Raw genomic sequence first — 26,371 nt, forward strand, 5'->3', positions numbered from 1 at the left:
ACAGGATGTGCAAGCTTATGTAGTGAAGCAGACAATACAAGTGGAAATTAAAGGTTGCAGAACAGATCCAGAATGAGTGCCATTGACAGGGGCTGTATGAGATTATATTAAATGAAGACAAAATAAGGGCAGGTGGGGGGGGGGCAATTAAAGGAATCAGATTTACCCAAAGACTAAACAAGTCTCTGTAAACCCAGAATAGCTGTAATCATCCGCACACTCACACAAAGGAAAGAAACCAATCTCTGTCAGAATTTCCTTTTTTCTTTGCCAGTGCTGAAAAGATCAGTCGAACATTATTGTGGATTTCCAACTTACAAAAGACTCCAACTTTTGACAGTGCACTCAAAGAGATTGAAGTCTGGATTGGCTCTTTTAGAAGAATTGAAAACAGAACTGCTTGAGAAAAAAGTAGAACGAGTTATTCACAACCTTGAGTTTGCCTTTGCAAAACCGTGCAAGACTTTTTGACAGCATTTGTTGTTTTTGCTGGTGGTGGTTTTGTTTAAATGCAAATTATTTATTTTAATGCATCTTCTGTGTGAATACAATTATATTTGATGGTGATATATATGTTCATGTAATCATCTGTAAAAGTATCTGACTGGTCTCAAGTGATGTGATACTTAACTGGCACTGCAGAACATAGTTTGCCTCACTTTTTATAAAGATTTCATGATCACATGATCACATAATAGCAGTCCTAGATCAAATATAAATCACTGAATCCCTGCAAAGACTTAACAGATCCCCTGATGTCAGCATAGAGGAAGCAGTCTAGAGCATCAGGGCAGTAAAAAGACCACTTTGGAATCAGACTGGTTGGCTGAGCAGAAAAAGAGATTTAGACATCCCTTGACGTTTTTTCAAAAGGTTAAACTTGGCATTGATTTGACTCGTGCTGATTAGGGAGAGTAATCTCTGGAAGCCTGTGCGTGATTTCAGCAAGTCATTAACTGAGCCCCCCACCGCCGCCTAATCAAAACTCGTTAGTGTAATTTTTTCCGAAGATTATTCGCCATCAATTCCATCCCAGTGCCTCGGGGAAGGGGAGGGAGGAGGAACAGTGTTATTTCATTTAATCAATGTCCATGATGGAGGATTATGATCATTTGCTTGCTGCTCTCCTTTGAATGCTGAGCATTGCTGCTCCTCCAGCCGTATTGTCCACAATGAAACCGTTTTGAAGTCAGGTGCCTGCAGGAATCCCGGCCTGACCTCTGAGCACAAGGTCAAGCTGGGAACATTTCAAGATTCTGTTATTTTAAGTCCCATCTGGCCATAGACAAACTAAAGGTCAAAGTTAAGATCCTAGTAAAGGACAAAGAGCTCAGACAGACAGGGCTTCTCAAAATAAGAGACAATCAAATGTTTCAGCTTAGAATGGAGGCTTGATCTATCCTTGTTAACTCTGCACCTTGAGAGAATGAAAAAGAAAGCAAACTTGAAATATGCGGGAATGTTGACGCTCACGCCTGTTGCTTCTTTTCATGTTATGAAGGGCTTGCTCCTTTTTCCAATTCAGCAAAGTATGTTTTTTATTATCGTTTTGCTTTTTTATCTCTATTTTTAATGTATTATTATTTCATTTTATGATTATTCAAGATGCTCACTTTGCAACACTTGGAGAAGAAACTAGCGATGGAAACATTTACATTTATTTGTGTATCTACATTCAGTTAGACAGGACATATGGATTTTATTGCATTTTAACCAATTCCATATGTTTGCAACACATAAAATACATGTTTCGGTTACAGTCTGAATGGTGGTTATAGTAGTAACTACATAGTTATATATTGTGAAAAGGGCTTTCAGTAGTTTAGAGCTTACCAAAGTCCAGAAAGTATACAATTTATACACTGAATTTATTTATATTATGGCACTAGGATCAAATAAAAAAATGGACCCACCCCTTTACAGATAACAAACCTGTACCTGCCTTCTTTGTTGTATTAAATATAACCGCTATGAGAAAATATTTTACAGTTTGCTTTTAGCAGGTGGGTCAAAGTTAAAATTTAATCTGGCCCTAGGTCAGTTTAGATACCCTACCATTTTGAAATGTACTGGAATAGACAAGTTCTATTTCTTAAGGCAACACTGCTTGTTAGATTACATAAAAGGAAGTATTTCAGATTTAAATGATGCCTTTACATTTTATGTATTTATTTATTCTACAAAATGGGTACTGAAACCTAACCATTCCACAATACCATAAGTAAGTGTGCTTTAGGTAATGGGATATAGTAACACTTAGCAAGTTGCCCTTCACAGCAACCTTGAACACCACCACCCCCAGAGAGCAACAGTGTTAGAAAGAAATTAAGACTCTCAGGACAGGATTACAGGAAAATATAATTTCAGAGTAATTTGATTTGTTTGATCTCCAATTGTATGCAATTAGTTAGTAGGTGGGCTCTTTTCCTGTGGTCTGTACCATACTTGCACAAAATACTTCCTGCAATACTTTCTATGAGAAAATGCAGCTGAATTAAGGCTCTCAGTGGTGGCTGCCAAAGAACTGCTATCAACAAATCACTGATGTGGACACAGTCAGATACAAACCAGAGCAATTCATTGCGTCAAAGAATTTGGTAGCTGTTGTCGATAGTTGAGCTTCAGAAGTTGCATTATCTGTAGAGTTTCTAAAAAGGCCTTTATTTGGTGTTAGCCTGCCTGGTTGTGATGCTTATCACAATGTGAAAATGTTCTGTTTTTATCTTGGTCTTAGCACATGAGTTTCTCCTTGGCATTAGTGCATCAACTCAATGTTTTACTTGATTTGTTTTGTAGAAGTTGGTGCCTCTAACAGTGTTCCTCTCGGGATGCCTTTACAGTTATCTTAATCGCTTTAAAGACAAGAAGTGAAATCTGTGCTGAGACTGAAGTGATATCTACAATGTTTTATACATTAAAAGGGGTAATTGCTTTAGTGCTAAGACTTGTTGAAGATTTAGATCCTCTGCTCCCTTGGAGATACTCCTCAACGGAAAGCACATCGATCAGCAGGGGCTTCCTCTTATCCCTGGTCACCTCAGATAGGCAGCGCTTTGATGGAAGGCAGAAAGACAAAATCTGCTCTGCCGACACTTGAGGTGTATGCTAGTGACAGCAACAAGATGTTCTTGCACAGATCAAGTGACAAGGTGGATAAATGCACATAGGGTCCTTCCTCACTGATAGACTGGCAAAGTGTTTTAAGGGGCAATTCTTTTTTTGTCGAAGTTCATTCATATCACGGGCCTTTAACGGTGTCACATGGACTGATACTTTGCAGCAAAGATGACTGTGTCTGTGCTACATCATTAAGATTAAACCAAACACACTTTCTCTGAACGCTCACAGCTGCTCCACAGGTTTAATGAGTGGCCTAATCTGACAGTGCTACTCTGAAAGGTAAAGGCCATCTGCATACAATCAATGCAAGATTCATTGGAAAGCAGGCTAATGTAAGCATTTCACCTACACTTTGTATACATTCCAGCATTTAACTTTTACAGCTCCGTTTTTATCACAGATGCCTGTGAAAAAGTACACAGAGGGTCTGTATCTTGCATTTCTTAGCGTGTTAGTGAGGCTTTTCAGTTTGAGTTGCACAGGAACCCCCTTTAAGATCTTTAGGATTGGCTATGATGTGTAAATCAAACTGACATTTAAGACATAAACACGATTCGTTTTCAATAATTCCAGCTTGCAGACTAATGCCTGGTTAAATCGCATACAAATTACCTTTTAAATCATGCATGTGTTGCCAATATGTTCCAATTATTTTCTGAATGTCTGTGAAAGAAAGAATCACTTAAGAATAAAATGATGTCACTTTACTGGGCAATCTATAAAAGATTGATGAGAACCATTTGGAGACACCTTACTTAAACAGTTGTAGGTGTATAAGACTCCAAGGCCTGCTCTTTGAAGTAATATGTAGGTGCAGGAAAGAAGAAATAAGAGTTTCCAGTCAATGGTATTCAGATGAGAATAAGTTTTTCTGTAGACCTCATTCTCCAGGGTCCCCGTCTCCATCTCAGTCTGCTGATGTGGCAACAGATGTAAAGGAGGCTGCCGTGCAGTTGCCTAGCAATAAGCTGCATGCCGTTGATCTGCACAAACAGTGGTGATCCTAGATCCCCAGAACACCTATCCTGTGCTCACTAGGAATGCACACAAAAAATAAATGAAAAACACCCATCGGAGTTACAGGAGTCACCGGGATGCCTGTTATTGAATCCACATGCTTCCAAATGAGATGCTGACAGAAACAGGACATGCTTTTCCTTTTCCTTTTTTTCTCCCCACATGTTATGTGTGCAACAAAAGTGTAACACATGCAGACCAATTCATAGTTAAGAGATATGACAAGACAGGATACTGAAGTTACCAAAACTCTATTGTTGGTGTCTTGTTTCCAAGTCAATATACAGTAAAATGATGATTTAAGGGTGACCTATAAACCCTGCAGAATTGTGTCTCCCCTGCTTTATTACTTTAAAAAGATTTTTCTCCAAGCAGTGCATTCTCTTTTTTATGTACGTTCCCTCCTGTTCATTTGGTGCAGTAAAAGGAGGAACAGAGCGGACACAATCAGAGCCACGCCGGCCATCAGGAAGCCAGTCCCATAGCTGCTCATCTTGTCGATAAATACTCCTGAATGCAATAAGACAGTAAAGAGCAGATACAGACAATGAGGTTGTGGTGCCGCCCAAGGCCCCACTAATGAGATGAGCAGCCCACACAGCTATGGCCAGGCTGTACTAGAGTGGTTACAGCTTTCGATTGGTTTATAGTCTCAAATCCAGAGCAGTGGTTGATGCCAGCGATCGCAGCTGTGTTGCAATGAAGCACAAATGCCCAAAGTGCAATGTTAAGCAACAACACAGATGTCTTTGCTTCTCTTATATTCTGTGTATGAAAAACAAACAAACAAATGAAGCAAAGTATAGCCCTATATAAACATTCGTGATGAAAAGCCGGTATTGGGAAACATAGACATTTGAGGAGAATTGTATTTTTTAACTTGCACCATAATTGCCTCAGGAACTTACTTTGTGTATTATTTTATAGAATAGCTATAATTTTAAGTTCAAATTGTTTAGAGATGAAAATATTGATAGATCAAAATCCTTTCTTCCCATCCTGAGTTTTGGGGAATAGTTCAGACTACTTTTCTTGTCTCTCTCTTTCTCCCTCTCCTACTCTCTTTTTATATATTTATATATTTTACAAAAAAGGGGCCATTGATTGATTCTTTGGCTTCCATTGAGCGTGAACTCGCCAAGTAAAGCACACATTTGGCAATTATGTTCTGTTTTATCATCGTTCTCAACAGTGCAGTTGTTGAGCTTCAGCAGACTTTTACCTTCTAACAAAAAAAAAAGTGCTGAATGAATAATACATTTCTTTATCTCACATTATTAGTAGCCGTGTCGTTCAGGGATTATGTTTCACCGCCATTGCGGGTGTTAAAAGCTGCAGACTCATAATGCAGCTTTTATATGGTTTAATGCCTTCTTGGAAAATCATTTACCAGCTTAAAACTGTATGAAGGATATATTTTGATATTTGCAATGCGAACATTTTGGATCACACTGCTATGTTGGAGTCTTACTACCATCATCATCATCATTAGTCTAATTATTATTATTATTATGAGTAGTAGTAGTATTAGTAGTAGTATTTACTAATAGTTAACTCTCTATTCATTTTATTTTCCTCAATGGTTCTCCTAAACCAGCTGTGACCGATAAAAGGGCCTGGTGTTCTTTAGGACCAGGGTTTGACCCCCTTGTTGTCCTATATGTATACGTGATTATCTGAAGAACAGCAAAGGATAAAAAGAAGCCACCAAGTTATACCTGCAACAGGGGGCCCCAGTAATCCACCACTGCTGCAAATGAGCATGAAGAAGCCCAGTGCGCTTCCCAGCTGTGCCGTGTCCACGATGTCCGCCAGTACAGTGATGTGTATGGCCACCGTGGAGCCAAACACAAGACCATAGACCACACTGCAGATGACGAGGTGAAGAAAGGAGGTTGCCAGGGGCCAGAGAAGGAGAATCGTACCTAGGAGCGACACAGTGACGAACAGCAGCTGGATCTTCTTCACAAGACGCAGGTTAGCAAACCAGCCGCAGGTCAGCCTTCCAGAGAGGTCAGAGATGGCCGATATGGACACGAGCCAGGTGGCTTGGTATTCGGCTATCCCTTTGCTCCGAGCGTAAGGCACCAGAAATAGAGCTGGGGCGAAGAAGCCCAGGGCGGCAAAGACTCCAAACATTGTGTAGACCATGAAGCGCCAATTGCTTATCAGCCTATAGTCTACGTAGTGGATGACTCCACCTGGTCTCCAGCCCCTGCCAGGTGTTTGCTGGGCCTTTTTTCCCTCAGAGCGCTCCTCCATCTCCATCGTTAATTCGGGCTCGTCTTTGCGAAGTCGGATCGGTCTCAGTAGCGCACCACAGATGCAGTTCGATCGTTCCCAGAATCAGCATGGCCCCATGCCACGTGTAGCAGTCCACCAGGAGCTGGGATGTGGGGGTGATGAGGAAGGTGACCACACACTCCCCAGCACTTGCAAAGCCATTGGCCATTGGCCGTCTCTTCTCAAAGTATCTGCCCAGCATGGTCACTGTGGGAGTCCACGTCAAGGCATATCCAAAACCTGGGGCCGAGAGAAACATGAAGAACCATGCTTGTGTGCAAAGATAGAAGTTTTGGTTTGAGCTTGGACAAAAAGCGACCCACTGTCTGTGTGCTAACTGGTTTGGTCACTATTGAGGGCAAACAAACTCAGTCACTGTCCTTTTTTTATATAATTCCCACTGGTTTCTCAGTAATCTGCTGTTAATGCAAATGTTTATGACACCAAATGTAATGTTAACTGAATGTAACTGAAGCACAGGCCAAGTTATGACTCCACTAGTAAATCTGAACCAAAATGTACTGTAAGTTATGACATTTCTCTTTACTTGAATGTGTATATGTGACCAATGTACCACACTGTGTAGAGCAGCTCACCTGAGATGAATCCCACAGTCACATACAGCAGGAAGAGGTTCTGTGCAAAGGCACCTGCAATCATCCCCAGGGCACTGAGAGCACCCCCTGCCATCACCACCGCACGATGACCGAAGCGCACACTCAGGGCAGTCCCGAAAGGAGCTGGGCAGGACAGAGGACAACTTTAAAGGCAATTAAAAGGCAAAGAAAATCAGGAAATATTCTTGGATCTACATTATTCAAACATAACAACAGTATTGTGCCCTATCCAAAAAAAGGAAGTAATGGAAATAATAAAAAACAAACATACACACACCAAATACATTTTTTCCTGGAAAGTTGAATGACACAGATTACCCACACAATTCTGAAGTATACTCCAAAAGAAACAGTTTTATGCTTGCAATGTTTCAGTCTGCAAGAGATTTTCATCAACACCTTAAAGTGATTGAACTTCATAAAACTCTCTGAGATTTTCAACAATGAACAATTGTTCTGAGCGTCTCTACTAGGCTAGTGGATATTTATTCACTATTGATCTAAAACACACCCAGGAACCAGGACAGTAGGTGCGTAGAGGTGGGCACGCTAATATTGTGGCGTCTGTGAAAAGCTTATTCAGAGGATTCATGTGATCCCTGTGTATGTGCTAATGAAACATTACTTCATCAAGGCACATTTACAAAAAACATTTTGTTTTAATTATTATTACCCCTCCCATATTATTGTATTATTTATTTCTGCCACTATTCTCTAGCATAGTCATAGTTCCTCATGGTACTATGATTAGTGTTACTTTTTATTAATTGTTTTGTCAATCCTGGTGGATTTTGAGGATTTTAGAGGAGGGGCTCCCTCTCCTGGTCTGATGAAATCCTGCAGTACTCTATGTACAATCATTACAGTCATTATAGTAATGGGTCTAAACCATTTATTTTTAGATTTTAATTTCTAACCCAACATCCACACAGTACATTGTACTAAGGTATTACTGGTTTAGAGATGATTACTGAATCTTTGTGGTGGCTTACAACTTGTTAACCATTTACTTTCAAACTGCTTGCTAAGATAAATAGAGGGAGAAAGTATGGTAAAACAAAAAAAAAATGAAACCATGCATTCACCGTCTATATGTGCAGAACAGCTTTCTTGTAGTTTTATGATAAAAATGTGCTCTATATATTAAATAATTGTATGTACATAAATATGATTTATTGTATAATGTTGTATGCATGTAAGTATTAATAAGTTCTTTCTTTAGGTTTTGAGTTCAAACAGAAGGGAACAGGATAATAGAGGTTTAATGGTTTAAATTCATACTCCAGTGGCCTAATGCATTTGTGTGATATATATCTTTTGGCTAAGTTTTTCCCCAGTTTCTGGGGTTTCACATTACTTCTGAACTGCTTGCTCAGCCAGAATAGAAAGAAAATCCAAAAGCATTGTGTGTGTGTGTGTGTGTGTGGTCTGAAATCATAATTGTTATTGTCTGAGTAAGCTGTTTACTTTTTAAAACATGAGCAGTATCCATGGTATCAGAAATTAGGACCTGCTTATTGTCACACTTTAGCTGACAAAACTGACCTCTAATTTTGCTAAGCCAGCAGTGAGCCAGAGAATGTCCTTTAGCCTTTTAATTTAATCATATATATGCAAATGTTTATTGTTTTGTATTACATGTTGTTTTTTCATCAAGGCACCCAAATTGCGAGAAACTAACATTTTTGGTTCAAGACATGAGATTTTAACAAGATGTTCTGCATTGTAGAGACGGGAGGAACATTTACCAGTGATGTGGACAGTAGCCACTGCTATGGAAGTGATCCATGAGGTGCTGGTAGCCGTGGTGGAGAAGCAGCCTTGAATCTCCACATAGAAAACCCCCTAAGGATTTAATCACCCCAAACGTCAGTCCAAAGACAAGGAAAGTGGAGAGGAGCACAAACCACCCATAGCCTCCATCTGGGGGGTCTACAGGCCTCTTCTCAGGGCTCCTGCAAATTACATAACAGCAATCTCAGCAAAAGGGACTTTAAGCTTAATTCAGTAATAAAGCTCCTTACATAGCTTTTTCTTTCAGCTCATTTTTTTTAATTTTATCTTTTTTCCTTGATACAAGCGGGTCAGTTTGCTGAGTCTTGTGCAGTACTAAGGTTACAAAGTATAAATATAGAGCACATATAGCTGGCAACTGACTTTTAAAACGTTTAACAGGAGCACATGACAGCCAGCTCTGACATACACTCACCTAAAGGATTATTAGGAACACCATACTAATACTGTGTCTGACCCCCTTTCGCCTTCAGAACTGCCTTAATTCTACGTGGCATTGATTCAACAAGGTGCTGAAAGCATTCTTTCGAAATGTTGGCCCATATTGATAGGATAGCATCTTGCAGTTGATGGAGATTTGTGGGATGCACATCCAGGGCACGAAGCTCCCGTTCCACCACATCCCAAAGATGCTCTATTGGCTTGAGATCTGGTGACTGTGGGGGCCAGTTTAGTACAGTGAACTCATTGTCATGTTCAAGAAACCAATTTGAAATGATTGGACCTTTGTGACATGGTGCATTATCCTGCTGGAAGTAGCCATCAGAGGATGGGTACATGGTGGTCATAAAGGGATGGACATGGTCAGAAACAATGCTCAGGTAGGCCATGGCATTTAAACGATGCCCAATTGGCACTAAGGGGCCTAAAGTGTGCCAAGAAAACATCCCCCACACCATTACACCACCACCACCAGCCTGCACAGTGGTAACAAGGCATGATGGATCCATGTTCTCATTCTGTTTACGCCAAATTCTGACTCTACCATCTGAATGTCTCAACAGAAATCGAGACTCATCAGACCAGGCAACATTTTTCCAGTCTTCAACTGTCCAATTTTGGTGAGCTTGTGCAAATTGTAGCCTCTTTTTCCTATTTGTAGTGGAGATGAGTGGTACCCGGTGGGGTCTTCTGCTGTTGTAGCCCATCCGCCTCAAGGTTGTACGTGTTGTGGCTTCACAAATGCTTTGCTGCATACCTCGGTTGTAACGAGTGGTTATTTCAGTCAAAGTTGCTCTTCTATCAGCTTGAATCAGTCGGCCCATTCTCCTCTGACCTCTAGCATCAACAAGGCATTTTCGCCCACAGGACTGCCGCATACTGGATGTTTTTCCCTTTTCACACCATTCTTTGTAAACCCTAGAAATGGTTGTGCGTGAAAATCCCAGTAACTGAGCAGATTGTGAAATACTCAGAGCGGCCCGTCTGGCACCAACAACCATGCCACGCTCAAAATTGCTTAAATCACCTTTCTTTCCCATTCAGACATTCAGTTTGGAGTTCAGGAGATTGTCTTGACCAGGACCACACCCCTAAATGCATTGAAGCAACTGCCATGTGATTGGTTGGTTAGATAATTGCATTAATGAGAAATTGAACAGGTGTTCCTAATAATCCTTTAGGTGAGTGTACATCTCCCCTTTGAAATCAGACTGTGGTATAAAGGCTAGTTTACTTCCTATCAAAATGAGGTTATTTACCTGCACGTCTTGTGAAACATTCTTCTGACCTTCCTCCCATTGGTAGGACTCCCGCAGGAGACCGCAAACTCCCAACAGTACAGACCAAATTCCTCAGCAGACTTCCAGAGATATTACACATGGTAACAAATTCATTGCCATCTTGAATAGAAAGGTCACAGACAAAGAGACCGGATTAGAGTATGGCCTGGTTAATGACAGATGTGTTGATCTGCTGTAAAATCTGGAAACACACTGGACAGGAAAAAATTACAATGTTGTTGTTGAAGGACTCGTTTTGCAGGAATATAGACTTTTAAGAGCAAGAGGGTATGCTTTTGTTTACTTATTATCATGTCAGATGAAAAAATACTCCATCTTAAGAACCTTCCTTGACCAGATACATTTTTAGTGCAATATATATATATATATATAGCATTGGTGGCTTTTAATATTAATTATATATTTTATATGTAAAAATCCAAGTAGGAGCTTTTAATTAGAAGGAGCAGGGGCATAAAATTATGAAATGCTCCTCCCAAGGGCCATTGTGTGTTTAAATACAATTTGTAACACCTATTTTTCAAATGTGGCTTTTAACTTAATCTTATTTTAGATCTGCCTTGTGTTTTATTTAATGTGTTACATTTTGCTTCATTTACAGTAATTTAGGCTGTTTTTGTATAAAAAATGACATATCAAGTAAAATATTATCATTAATAATATTATTATTATTATTATTATTATTAATAATAATAATAATAATACTTTTATTATAAAAGTATTACATATAAATAAGAATATTACATTTTGCATTCTTAATTGACTTTGTGGATATTTATTCACTTAACTGACAGATCTAGAATTTCGGTAAGGAATCTGATAATGAAAATGTCTGCATCAGACTTCCATTATGTGTTGACATCTCTCATGTGTGTTCAGTGTAATTCAGTTTCTATGCTGCTGATGAGAAAACACTGCATACTATTACTGACCATCAACAGCAAACATCTTTGGAGCACTGTAAGCTGCTTCCAAAGTAACATTCATAAGAGTATTAATCAGAATGTTCTGGGTGTGTTTTTTGATTTTTAAAAATAAGCTTTACTGTGTGAATTTAAAGTTCAGTGGCTCTCAGGGATTATGGTATAAAAAGCTTTGGCTTTGTACAATTTTGGAGAGCATTCTGTGAATTATGATTTAAAAATAGACAGAGGTACATTTGTTTCATTTTTGATTAAGGGTTTCATTTTATTTTTATATTTTGTAAAAGGAGCTTGTAATATTTTGTTTTATTTCCAGTCAGACGTATTGTGAGTTTATTATGGATAGGTTTACATGCTAGTAAGAAGTCATGACAGTAGAGGTTGAGGTGTCCTAAGGTGATGCAGCTGGATTTCAATTTTAGAGTTCATACTGGATTCTTTTAACATGTGATATGTGTTTTGTTGCATTACTTTGCATTTAAAACCCTTTTTAAGTATAACCTGCAAGAACCATCATAAATAAATCATGACAGTACCTCTACTCTTATGATGTATTTAGGAGCATGTCAGCACAGTCTATGTAAACTAATTTCAGTCTGGCATTAAGTTCAATACTTCCAATTTATATCCAAATGCATATGTACAGGATCATTACTCCTTATCCAGAAGGACTTACAATTGTTATAACATTTCACATTATTTTGACATTTGTACCCATTTATACAGCTGGGCATTTACTGGAGTAATCTAGGTAGAGTTCCTTGCTAAAGGGTACCACAGCAGTGCCCCCCACCTGGGGATTGAACCCACAGCCCTCCACTCCAGAGATGCTTTTGTCTTCATTGAACCAAGTCAGTAACTCATAAAATAAAGCCAATCAGTACAAACTTCATCATTTATTTACTAGAAGTACCAGTACATATTTTAAATGCAGTCCTCAGTGCAAAAGATGTTCAAGATGTTCTCCTATGTAAAATTCCACAGCATGCAAAGTTCACTGTGGAAATGGAATATGCAGTTATTGCAGTTCCAAAAATATCAACACCATTGCCCATGAGAAAAGGAATAAAGTTGTTCTGTAAAACATCACAAATTACAGAATTGAATGTATTCAATAACACAGGTCTGCCAGTGCAGGTAATGGCACGCCACACTGTGACTTGACAAGGATGTATTGTCAATACCGAGAGCCCAGTAGCTAGGATTCTGGGTTTTATTCACTCAACAGTCTTGTGTTGCCAGCCTACACTTACACTGAAGGGAGTGGAAAGGTGTTGTTGTAACCACTGAACATTTTGAGTGTTCTTTCTGTACTGCCTGACACAGAAAGGTGCTCTCTCTGCGCAGTCAATACAACTATATTGTTTGGTGGATCTTAAGTCATTGACTGGACTGGCCACTCCTCCTTTGGTCCTCTGGGTTTCAACACTTACCTAAAATCTCCTACACATTTGCTTCTGAGACTGCAGGAGCTAGAAAAATACAAGCAACTGAAATGGTTTAAGTTTAATAACAATATCACCCTGTAGATATTCTGTCTTGAACTTCATTCAAAAATATAATACATAATGCATCTTTTCACTTCGTGTTGCAGGGTTATAATGATATCTTCTGTCATCCTACAGCGAGCATTGTGAATTGAAGGATAGTGTTCTCTCATATGTGTGCTATGACACGCTGAGCTGTTCTGTGGGTATTTTAAGCCAAATGTTTTGCTTATGACAGGGTAACCCTTTGGACATGTGCAATGTATTCGTTTTCAGGGGATCTCCTTTTCAGAGTGACATTGTCCTCTGGTAAGAGCTTGCTGAGGTAAAGACAGTGTTTCTGCTATTTTTTTTGGGAGTGTGTGTGTGTCTGTTTGTGCAGGTGGTGGGTACCAACACGTCTAAACGCATAATGTCAGTGCACAGCTTAGCCACTGAGCCATATCATTCAATAAACCCTGGGTACTTATTGGCGCTTCCTGTTCCTTTTAATGCTGGAGCAATAAAGTAAGGGGGTGTTTTTTCCTCCAGCTGTATAGACAAAGTAGTTCTTCCGTGTCACAGCCATTAACCACCACACTGCTTTTCAATCAAAGCAAAAATGGGAATAAGAATAACAAAGACAAAAAGAGAACATTACATGAAAAACATGAACATCAACAGGATAGAACAACGATAGAACTTTGGAATGGAACACAGAGCAAGAACATAAAGAGCAAGCAAGGGAACGAAGCGTACAAGAACCAGAAGCCCCCCAAAAAGCAGGAAAATGAAGAACTCGTAGAACAAGAAACAACAACAAAAAGGATGGAACAACAGTAGAAACAAAAATACAGAGTACTTACTTTTAATATGCCTGCATGTTTAAAAATGGAAGTAAGTGTCTTTCAGTGATTACTTAACATAAATGGCAGGCGTAATAATTATAATACCAGCCACCTCTGAGCTTGTTGATTAGAATATGATCCAACAATGAAGCCTGGTGTGTATAATCTTCCTAATTGATTTTGAAGGGTGTTAAGTGACAGTGGACATTCAGTTCTCCAGTAATCCATATCCCAATCCTATTTCCTCTGTGCTTTAACGCAGTGTAATTGTCAAATGCCAATATTAATCTCTTCACAGTCTTATATAATGACACTGTGCACTGCTTACAGAGGGAATCCATTTTATCCACAGAAATGTGATTTGAAAATTGTATTGAAGCTCCTTTTCATGTATTCCTGGGGATAAAATGTACTCTACCATGAGTACAGGAAAAACTATAGTGTGAATCCCAATCATATCTGGATATACAACAAACTAGGTTTTGACATTAAAAAAAAAATGCATTACTTGAATTACTTGTATTAAAAAATACTGTGTGTAGACACAAACATATACAATACATGTATATAGAGAGACATGTATGCAGCTGTGCAAAGCCATAAGCATTTTTTGTGTTCAGTGCAAATAGACCGTTATGATAAAGACCTTACTCAGAACATTATTGTTTTTCATAAAGTGTAATTGTTGAAAAGACAAGGTTTTCAGTTTCTTATTTGCAAAGCTGAAAAAATGCACAGCAGTTTATATGCAAACACTCACATCTACAGTCACACACACACACACACACACACACACAGATAGGTACATACAATGTCCTATATTGTACACTCACATAACAAAATCATACATAATGTATTGCGATAAATAAATACATTTATATTTCTTTCAAATAAAGGTTCAGATTAATAGTAATAGTTATTTTTCTTTCTGGGATTTCAACCAATGAATACTTGATTAACTGTTTTGCATGAGAGGGTGCAGTACATTGGGAAACAATCTGAGAAGGTGTCTTACAAAAGGAGAAAGATGCACTTAATTTATCTGAGAAAATACAAAAAAAGGATGTTATGTATGAATAAAACATAACAATACAGGTACATTACTTAAATAGCTGTGGCAACATGCCCCACCCCCCATTACATATAGATTACATATTAAATGTAGGAATTAATACATTTACTAAAAAGCAGGGGTATAAGGTAAATGTAATGCAGTAGTGTAAGCCATTTCATTTTGTAAACATCTGATACATTTCACATGTCCAGACAGGTAACCAGTGAATACGAGTTATGCTCTTGAGGTTTATTTCTGGTTAACACACAGGAAAATGTGCTCAGACAAGATCACACCTCATAAGATCCCTCACAGATACCAGCAGATGGTATAGTAGTCAACACTGGAGCTGAAAAGATCATGAATCAGCTTATTGGCTTCAGCTAGTGACAATTAAGGGCAAATTCAATTTGTATTCAATTTTATTGCAGGCATGAATATATTTATGACAGTGTGTTACTTTGTAATACCAGATTTGTGACCACCGAGGTTGTGTAGCTCAATATATGTATAAAATCAATAGCAATTTTTGAATATCAATTTAAGCAGAATTGCATTCATACATTTGACAACTCAGATTTTTATGTTTTGATGACTTGTGTACATAATCATGACTACAGCCTTCAATAAACATCAGTAAAACAACCATGCTCCTCTCATGCTTGTTGTAATAAGTGTTAAGTAATATTTGGATTCTGGTCACTTTCTATCTGTTGCATCCTTCACTTTTCAACACAATGAAATAGACAGGGGCTTGGAGTAGAGAGTTTAAAAATAATCACAGTGGGATTTAAGCCTAATAATATATCCTCTAAGAGAGCATGAAATGTAATACAATCTGCCATACGAATAGATGTCACATTCCTGGCCTTTCACGAGAATCTAATTATCAGACACATGTTTGTAAGAGTTTCGGTGTCTCTGTGGGGTATTACAACATATTACAGATAGAAAGGGGATTCTGAGAGATTAAATCTTGAATAAACCCTGTGAAACACGCAACAAAGATGAAGGTGTACAAAGCCATGCACACAAAATTCCCAGTCTGGTTTGGTCTAGTCCGTCACCAACACTTTGTAACTAATGCTTTTTGATAGTGTCTAAAATGCACTCTGAGTTAAAATGAATGAATTACCTGGCTGGGAGCTGGACACACAAGAGGGGAAATACATCCTTATTGGACCAAGGATGTGCTGGGCTGAACCCAAGAGACATCACCACATTTGCAGAAGCAGACTGGATGAGGATATAACTATTTATGTCTGTATTATTATGTATTAAGGTGAATAATTATTAGGTAACACTTTACAATACATCTCCCTAATTACATAGTAGGTACTCAGTTACTACATGTTAGTAACTTATAAGATCAGTGTAATTATACATTTGTTATCATGTAAAGAAACAGTCACTGTACTTTAGTATTTTGAGTGCTGAATGCCGTTTTCTTTATATCTGGATTTTTGTTGATGTCTGGTTTGTTTGTTGTATACAAATAATACTATTATTAATTAATTATGACTACTATAATCCTCTTTGTGGGCTTCATAATTTCCTCTGCATTTTGTAATACATTTTAAACTAGCTTTTGGAATTATAGCTGTGTGAAGTGGAGGGGTTGAAGTGTAACAATTTGTTTGTAGTTAATATGGCATTGCATTTCAAATACCATAATCATAAACATCACATCATTATAGACAGTGAAAACATAATGTTGATGTGAGATACACAGAAAGGTTAGAGAAAGTAAAACTGGAAATATGATTTAAGCAGCACAAATCTTCCAGGAAAGGTGAACAAAAATAATGGATGATAAAATAAAATAAAAAAGTATCCTACCCTGTCATGGGGAATATTGATTCCTCCATACATACCATTTGAGAACAGCTGCAAAGAAAAATTGATGAACGTTGTAGCTGTAAGCTCTAATACATTAAATTGTGGCATCTGCAATAACTGAATTACCAGTATATTGAAGGTTACGGTATTGGACACTATCATGTAGGGAGCAGAATAGATTAATCCAATCAACAACTGAGCCACCAGGATTAAGTCTGCACTGAATGTGTGGAAGTCCATTGTAAGCTGGTAGGAAGTGACGAGGATTTCAGACTGCGGACTATCTTGCCTCAACTGATTTGATCCAAGATTCCTTAGAAAAGGATTGTCTTCAAGTAAGCAGGCACACAGTTTATTTCTGTAAATAACCATTCACCCAACCATAACATATTTTCAACAAATCAAATTCATTATAACTTCATATATATGGTTACAGGTGAGGGATTAATTGAAAATATTCAATTGGTTTTCAATCAATCAATTACACCCATATAATATATACTGTAGGCATATATGATAGCTACAAGTAGGGTGACGTAATAAGGGACTGTGGAGGAAAATAGAAATCATTTTGTGCTTCTGAGCTTTGTGTGCTGTGACCCTGGAAGTTTCTGGCAAGTAACTATTAATTTGCCTGCATTCTTTCCAATGAATTTTGGGAACCTTTTCTTTTCTAACTTCTCAGTTACTCCTTTTTAGTTTATCAGCAACTTACATTCTTCACTTGTTTCTTATTAAAGTTTAATTGTTTCAAAACTATCTTTGTTATCGGCAAATGACCTTCTAGATGTAGCTGGCAATTTAGAGGATAATTATTATTAATGAGTAATAATTGTAATAATATTGATGAGATGGGTAGGCTTATTTTAGAATGCCAATTAAATTACTATCATAGTTATTTAGATGACCAATCAGACACTGCTTGTAAAATGTCAAACCCCTTGAAGGTATGTTCCAAAATGGGAATAAAAGCTTTGTACTTCCTTGAACTCATTGGAAAAACAGAATTATACTTGTTGAATACTTTCTGTTGCTGTGTTTTTTCCCGTGCACGTAATAAAATCTGATTAGAACTTCCGACTCCAAATCTTATTTCCAGCACAGGACATAGACATAGACATATCTTATGTTTAGATATGAAAAAATAATCCTCCAGCTGGAACTAATGTTTAACCCATTGAAGTGCATTCCATACACCTTCACAAATACTGGACTTCTTAGTGTGGCTTGTCAGATGGCTCAATCAGCATAAAATCATATCATATGAAACACTTTTGAGGCACACAATGAATCAGGCCGTAAAGTGGGGAAGGCTGGGGTCTGTCGCCCATCTGGAGGCCCCTTGTGGTTTCCCAAGAGGCTCTACAAACTGTTTTTTATTTTTTATGTTAACATTTATGAATGCATCTCCTGAGTTTAAAGCACTGACCTTTGATTGGTCTGTGACATCAAAAAGACATTCTCCATAGTCAGATGTTTCCCCCTTTTTTCTAGAAGAAAGACACAGCCAGTTTGAAAGTCATGCTTTTACCATCGGGGCTGGCAGTAGAGATGGAATTTGCCTGACAGTGTAAAGCAGGGAGTCCTCTGAATTGCAACTGATACATCTTCATCCAAGCTATAGAATTGGAAGTTTAAAAATAAAAAGGGGAGGGATAAAAAAAAGAAAGTATAAATCTTTTTTCCTGTCTCTCCAGAGAGCTTACATTCTGAAATAAGTTGTTATTTTCTCTCTATTAAGGCTGGTTTGTAGTTTCACTCATCCATTATTCAGACAAATGTAAGGACCTTAAGTCTCAAAATGAAACTTTTTATTTATTTTCGTCATGATATTCACAAACTGAGTTTGTACTTCTAAGTTTATTTTTCGCTTTCCAGCTGTCCTCTGTCTTTTTGGCTCTGAAGATTGTAAACCTTGAAAGGACCAGTGGGGTAGCTTGAATAAAAAAAAAAAAATACACCCCAACTGGTATATATTCAGATTACAGTTATATTATTCTTGGTTACAAACAGAAGGACACTATTGATCTGCAGTATACAAATGATTAAATACTATTTAATCTGAGAAATTGCATCTGTCGCAGAATTTAATTGAAACACACATTGCTGATTTAATGGAATTCAGAAAATATCCTCTTTTTCTTTTCCTTTCAAAAACTGACAAATCATGTTTTATGCATCTGGAAAACAACAATATCAACAATCACTTGTTTCTATAGAAACATCATATCTTGAAAAACACAGTTTTGAATTGTGCTTTCATCAAGGTATAAAACTTTAGGCAGTTCAAAGTAATGTGTTTTGTCATATAAATATTAGCCTGTTAGGCTTGACATAAACTAAATGTTTGATTTGGAATCTTAACATTTAAAGATCATGTTCTTATATCTGCTATTTATCTGCATTTTCCTTTAACTTCTCGACACTGAATGAAACTGTTAAAGTATATTGGGATATTTAAAGGTATTTATTATTCAACGTTTTTAATTAAGAATCATCAAGTAAAAAGACATATTTTCTAATCCATTATCTCAAGGGCCTCTATAATGTTTTATTAAGCATAATCATTACAATTATTAAAATAGACCAAGCATTTCATTAAACAAACAAAAAAACTGCTTTGCCTGAAAGCTATGGCTTCCAATACAGACAATCTTCTCTTTTTCTGCAAACTTTAATTTTGTATCTCAAGATAATATTATTCAAATTTTATAGAAAAATAAATAAATAAATAAGTCTGAAGCAGTCCTCTATTAAAATGTATTTATAACCATTCAGTTGCATTCCTGTGTGTTTTCAAAATGTAAATTCGTCTGCAGCACATCGTAATACAGTGGCCTGATTTCATCCACAGCATCCTCTGGGGTTAATTAATGTCTCGTTTTACTTTATTCCTCCAAGATATGCAATATTGGAGAAACAACACTCAATGTTGTAGTCCTGACATTCATTCACTATTATTTATATGAATCGATTAATTTGACAGATTTATAGAAGAAATCGAAATAAGAAATACAGTTAAAAAAACCTGTAATTTCAAAAAGATTACCTTTACATTTTATTTGTATTACTACTATGACTATTATTAAGCCCTATGTGTCCTAGGAGGCTATGGTAAAAATCCCAAGTCTACATAACATAAGAGTGATACTACCAAGAACCTGAAATATATTTGTCTAGTGGAACAAATACATTACATGCCACAGAAATACAACAAATGAGTTTCAGGACTATATACTAAACTGATGAAAATGAATCAAAAGTGCTTGTGATTTAATAATCTGAATTTGGCACTGTGGAGAAGTGACGTACAGGTAATAACAGATGCCTTAGTAATACTGACATTGACTTTGTTAAAACAATACATTGGTGTTCCAAATAAGAATTATTGTTCTTAATTTTAAAGTTGATTGCTCATTTCTTATTCCTGATTCTGCATATTTAATGGTGGGGGGCATCTCTTATGCAGAAAAACATTACTAACATACGTGCCATGTGGTGCTGGCCTCCACACAAGCTCAAGCAAAAGCTTCACTTTGAAATTCTGCCCAGATCTTTACAAGTGCAGTCTATCTGAGGGGGGAATAAGCAACAATAACGGCATGAAAAAGAGTGACATAAAATGTTCAAATGAGAACATCACTCTTTATGGGCATAATGAATGCAGGCCATCTGTCCTGGCTTGTGAGCATGAGATACAGGTACACGTTTCCTCTGGGCAAGAATGATAATTGTCTCAGGGTTGGATATGCAAGGAATGATCAAGCAAGGAAGATTTTAATATTCTTGAGATGTAAACTGTCGGGGGTCTGATCTCGATTTCTAAGCTGTGCTAAGCTCAACAACCACCACAAGCTGCTGCAGTCGTCCAAACTGTGTCATTTGTTGTTCATCAAGTCCACCAGTTGCTCAGTTTCAGCCACAGAAGGAATAGACTGGAGTGGAGGCTTTTTCTAAGTCACGTATACTGCCATCCCACATGATTACTCTCCTGGATGTTACAATACAATGAATCTACAGCAGTCAATAACAAGGCATATGTATGGGCAGCAATTGTCTGCATATACTGCACAATGTATGCATGCACTTGATTTTTAAAGGACTACTGAGAACCATAGACTCTTAATTGTTTAATTTAAAGGTTTGAAATCTTTTTGGTCTTCTTTTTGAACTTTAAACTTCTAGAACAAGATGGAGAAGAAGTTTGGTTATTTGTTTTATGGCATTTTATTACTGCTATTTAGCAAGCAAAGATTATCTGGTGTTCTTTAGAAGTGCAATATAGATACTGACAAAGTATTTAGGAGTGATTCCAGCAAATTGCATACAAGCCTTTCATGGGGGAATTTATAAAAATACAATAGAAATGAAAATTACATAATGATTCCATAATTTATAATTAAATGACTGACAGCGGCACAAAAATGGGCCTGTAATCATTTCCCTCAGCTTGTAACCTTTATGTAATGGACTATCATTTAGTGAATTGTGTTTCATGCGATTGGAGCTTAGTGCATCACACACTAGCGATGAGAATGAGTAGAATGTGCAACAAACAAGCAAAGTGAAAGTGCTTTGATTTCCAACTGTATATGACATCAGAAATCAATTCAGCTGATTTTGCATATTTATTAAAAATCCAATACATACAATCAGTTCTATTAAGACATGGAAGCAAAATCAATATGGTAACCAATTGCTGTCGTCTCTATTTAATGAAGGCATTTCTCTTCTGTGATATGTTTCTCTTTTTTCTTTCAGGCTGTCAGGAGATGATCAATGGTCTAGCTATGAACTGTTGGAAAGAGCATAGGGCAGCTATATACATGCCACATTTACTAGGAATAAATTAATAATTATCCAATATAATTCCTTATCGTGTTGTCCATTAATTTAATTGTGTGTGGACTAAATACCCTTTGTAATATTTCCAATGCTTGTCTAATCTGCTTACTGATTTAACCCTTGAAGTTAAAAGCTTTTTTTTAATTCACTTCTATGTTCAAAACTTTAATTTCATTTATATTCTTTCAACGATATTGGCTACTTATTAACACCATTTACATTATATGTTTATGTTTGCTTACATTTAGATCTTAAGAATTCATGGTACAGCCTACTTTTAAATAAAGCAAAGTTTGTAATTAATTTTAAAATGCAGCTTAAATAAAAGTGCACATTAGATTTCATGTATTAACTAATATGGAGTTTTTTTTTTACCCGATGTACAAGAGGTCATTTAAGGATCTTTTGTTTTTAGTTCTAAATCCTTAAAAGCTTAAAGTTAAAAAAAAAAAGAAAAAAAAAAGAATGGTTTGTCCAAAGTCTTATCTCCCTTAAAATAGTGATGTACGAATGGATTCAACTCCATATATTTTGGCATAATGATCTCAGGGGTATAAGGTAAAAGAAAAGTGTGTGGACTTTTTACACAATTTTTACAGTGAGGCCTGCCTCAAATAATTAAGCAATGATATAGATGTTTTTGAATATTGAAAAATCCTACAGCCCATACAAAATATTCCAGACTTTTCAATGTAGGCCTAAAATGGTAGCTTAGAGTGACAGAGCTGCTTTAGTTAAAACACCACTTAAAGTTAGAAACGACAGGTATAACTGTTTACTTCACTTTGTAATTAGGTGCATACAACAACTAATAATACATATTCCACTGTAGTCTAAAATACATTTAAACAGTATGATATGCTTCCTTTACTGAAAACTACATTTAGGGTAATTTGCATAGTTTGTTTCTAGCTTAGCTTCACTGTCCTCTAGTCTAAACTGTGGGAAATGACACCCGAGACTCCTTCCATATAATATATTACATATTATATATTACATTATTGTGCTTTTTCTGTAGTGACCAGTTGACCACTGAGGGAGAGCAAAATTGAATAAATAAAAATGAACAAATAGTTGTAATTCTTGCTGTGCAAATTGTTAATGTGCAAGTTTTGAAACTCTGAAACAAAGGTAAAAAATAAATAAATGTTGTTTTATAACTCCCCTGATTTACATGTGTTTTATTATGCTATTAAAACAAACCCATACCAGGATCAACCTTAGATTTCATCATTATTGTGATAATTGTACATGGTTATTCTGAACCAAGGCCTCAAATGAATGCTCACTTTCGTTCACCTTTCCTGACTCTTTGAGCTTTTCAATCACCTCACTGCACCTTTATTCCTTCACAAACTATAAACAGATTAAATATACCTTAATTTAACCAGGCTGTCAGACCTTTTTTTTGTATGAAAGGCATACAAGTCCTACAGCATAGATACAATATTTTTTGCCAATCCTTGCACATCTCAAGCTGAGGCAACGATCTAAGCAAGCTGTGAAAACTAGCTGACAGATCTACTGGGTTCAATTATATTTTTAGAGTAGAGTGTTGAACCTGAACATCTTTTGATTGAAACAGGCCTTTACACTAATTACACAGCATATTTTTCTAATCCGGAAATTGCCATTGATTTGTCTTGTTGGAGAAGGCCACACGCAAAGTATGGAGCAAGATTTCTCTTCACAAGTCACTGACCAAGAACAATCATTATGACAAAGCCAGAGTTAGTCTTCAAGCATTGACTGAACTGCTAGACCACAGGGAACTGAAAGAAAAAAAGGAAGCAACAGTAGGAGACCATCCCAAACTCCAGGAGACCATGACTACTTGACAAATAGGCCTTTTAGATTGGGATATAATGATTACTTCCCAATAATGTTATTTGTATAATGAACAGAGAATCTGCTGTTGCAAATAATAATACTTGCATATGTCTCTAAACATCTGAACCTTGTTGCCTCTCCATATAGATCACAGTAAACTGCTACACAAATGCCAATATGTTTATTGAAAATAAATCAAATAAAACCTGACAGCAATGATTGGTTAGATGTGGTCTGAGCCCAGTGTTATATCCACCCATTCCTTGTGATTCTACATGCATCAAAGAGCCTAGTAGAAGAAAACTGTACGCAATCGAGGTGAGTGGAGGCCGCCCCTGTAGCTCGCGGAAACAAAGGCACATGCATTGAGCCTTCACGATATAGCCCCCCATTGTAGTCTATGAAACAACAAATCCCCACAAGTGGCATAAAAATGCTGCTTTATCCTATGCTTTCCCGGCCCCCCAGAAGCTGGCATTCAGCCTTACATCTTGCAGCTTCCAGGTGCTACACATGGCATGCTTTAGCCCATGGAGGCACTGAACCGGAGGGTTAAAACTTGCAGTGTGCGGCACCTGGGAGCTGAGAGAAATAAGGCTGAAGCAGGTGTATTGCTGCTTCTGGAGGCGGCGCAGGTTTTAATACAGAGCGCAATACAGGCTACATGAACCTGTCCTCATTCTATTATGTTGTCTTAAATACAGTACTTCAGTACAGTACAGATCGCCCCTCCCCCGATCCATGCTGCGATCCGTAACTTTGAGCTAGAACCATACTTTGGCAGCAACCCCACCCTCCCGGACTGCACTTCGCCTGCACCCTTTCCCCCAACACACACCCAAACCGAAGTGCCCCTTCGTTTGTTGCAGCCATTGCCCCCCCCACAAGTATTTGCATTTTGTATTATTTTTAATACTTTAATCAGTGATGAAAACATTTTAGGTCAAATTTTAAATCTGTAGATAGAGAGTTGGATATATAGACAGACAAAGATACACATTACTATCCCATGAGTAAACCTTCCATTTGTATAAACATAAGTAACACATATGGATGAACTTGATAATTTCTCAGGTTCTCCAGAAGTGGGAAAGCATGGGCCTCCTGACAGGGTGATATTAAATGAGTCAATAAAGCGCTTCTGCTTGTCACTTCTCTCACAGTTGCAATTCAAAACAGACTGATTTTCAAGCCTTCAGTGGCTTAGTAATGAACCTTAATCCCAAGGTTGATCTGCCTGTCAGATGCACTGGGTTGTTGATCTGTTATGTCACAACAAGATTCAAAAGAATAATTACATTTACCCAGCTGTCAGTTAACTCTTAAATTTGTTTTACTGCTGACCACAGATATGGAACAATTTAATTCATTAATATAAAAATATTGAAAAAGGACGAAAGGATAGTTCTACCTTATTATCCTGATTATATTATGATTACAGTTTATGGAAAGATGCTTATGTTATTAAGTAGGCTTTGGTAAAGTTTTATTAAACACGGTAGATTGATTAAATATTTTTAATTTGATAAGAGAATGAGACTTGTATTTTCTGTTTTTGTTTATCTGGGAAATGTGTGGATATGTACAAAAATGGGTAAGGATCTTGAGGAAAATCTATCTTTTAATATTTCCAAATTGGTTTGATTCCAGGTGCCTGTAAAGGTATTATTGAACATTGAAAAGTACAAATGTAAATCAAAAGTAACTGCATGTTTGTTTTAAATATCCCCATATAAAAATCAAATGAAGAATAGATCAATTATGCATTAATTCTCAGTAGGCAGGCAGCAGGCATCGAGATATGAAAACAGTCAAATTAATTAGAAGCATGTCCATCAAAATAATTGTTAATACTAAATCTACAAAAATTTGAATAGTGTTAGTACATCACTGTCCTTTTGACAGAATATGAGGTATTGTTTTTTTCCACCCTGCATGGACCCTTCCCATCTGCACAGCTGTGCTGGTAAAAGGGGAACACACCGGACTGCCATTTTATTTCTAAGACTGCTTCTTCAGCAATATATATAATCTATTATTAAAGAGAAGTCATTTGCTTGGACTCACACCCAGTCAGAATGTACATAAATAGTTTATTTTCAAATGGTCAAGATAACAATTCAAACATTAGTGTAAATTTTGCTCTACATTCTCAGAATCCAAAAAAAATTGCATTTACAAATCTGTTTTCAACTTACCACATGTATCCATATTCTTTATATAAGCTGTCACTTGTTAGATTTGTACCTTTAAACTTTTATTTTTACTTTCAGAAAAAGTGAAGCAAGTATTACTCAGAAACAAAGAGCTTTGAAAATCCTCCGGTATGCTGCCTAAATCTAAGGTGGATATTTTGGATTTGGGGATTTGGTGAACATGCTTGTGTAATACGTCTCTTTACACCTTCACGGGGGAGAGGGTACCTGAGATAAATCCACATGTACAGTAAACTTTAAAATACAAAATGATAGTGTTTTATAAATTAATGAATGTCTTTTTATAAATCATTTTGAATACATAAAACATTTAGATTAAAGTAATATTATATTATATGTATTTCAGATATAACTTCAGTAGAGCAATATAGTCTTAACGGTGGCACACTGTGCAAAAAACTTAATATGATTATTAACACACAAGCTCTGAATCTAACAGTGTCTTTATAATGGTTGGAAATACAGAAGATTGCATTGCCTTACACTCTGCTGGTGATTATACAAATTTTGCTGACCTCCCTACCTCCTTTGCTCTCGCTTACTTTAAGAAGTGTTTTAAGCAGCTCCCATTGCTGCAATAGTAAGTCACAAAGAGAATCACAAACACTATTTATAATGGGAAATGCAATTAGAAAAAACAGAAATACATCAACCTAAAAATTAATGTAGAAACAATGCATTCATTTAAGCTTTTGAAACTTTCCTTTTATGGCAGAATAATTATTCGAAAAGTTTTCATAGCAATAAATTGGTTTAAGGAGCTGTATAAATCTGCAT

General features: G+C 36.9%; 1 protein-coding gene across 1 annotated transcript in view; it reads right to left on the reverse strand.

Moving 5' to 3' along the window:
• Nucleotides 1-4,012: 4,012 nt before the first annotated feature.
• Nucleotides 4,013-26,371, reverse strand: part of LOC136758315 (monocarboxylate transporter 13) — a 30,705-nt gene continuing 8,346 nt past the window's right edge. The window contains 6 exon segments of the mRNA XM_066712563.1: nucleotides 4,013-4,647; nucleotides 5,856-6,466; nucleotides 6,468-6,660; nucleotides 7,017-7,160; nucleotides 8,786-8,882; nucleotides 8,884-9,014. Coding sequence (XP_066568660.1) covers nucleotides 4,526-4,647; nucleotides 5,856-6,466; nucleotides 6,468-6,660; nucleotides 7,017-7,160; nucleotides 8,786-8,882; nucleotides 8,884-9,014 — 1,298 coding nt within the window. The 3' untranslated portion in view covers nucleotides 4,013-4,525.

The sequence above is a fragment of the Amia ocellicauda genome, chromosome 9, assembly GCF_036373705.1.
Source record: "Amia ocellicauda isolate fAmiCal2 chromosome 9, fAmiCal2.hap1, whole genome shotgun sequence".
NCBI classification, from domain to species: domain Eukaryota; kingdom Metazoa; phylum Chordata; class Actinopteri; order Amiiformes; family Amiidae; genus Amia; species Amia ocellicauda.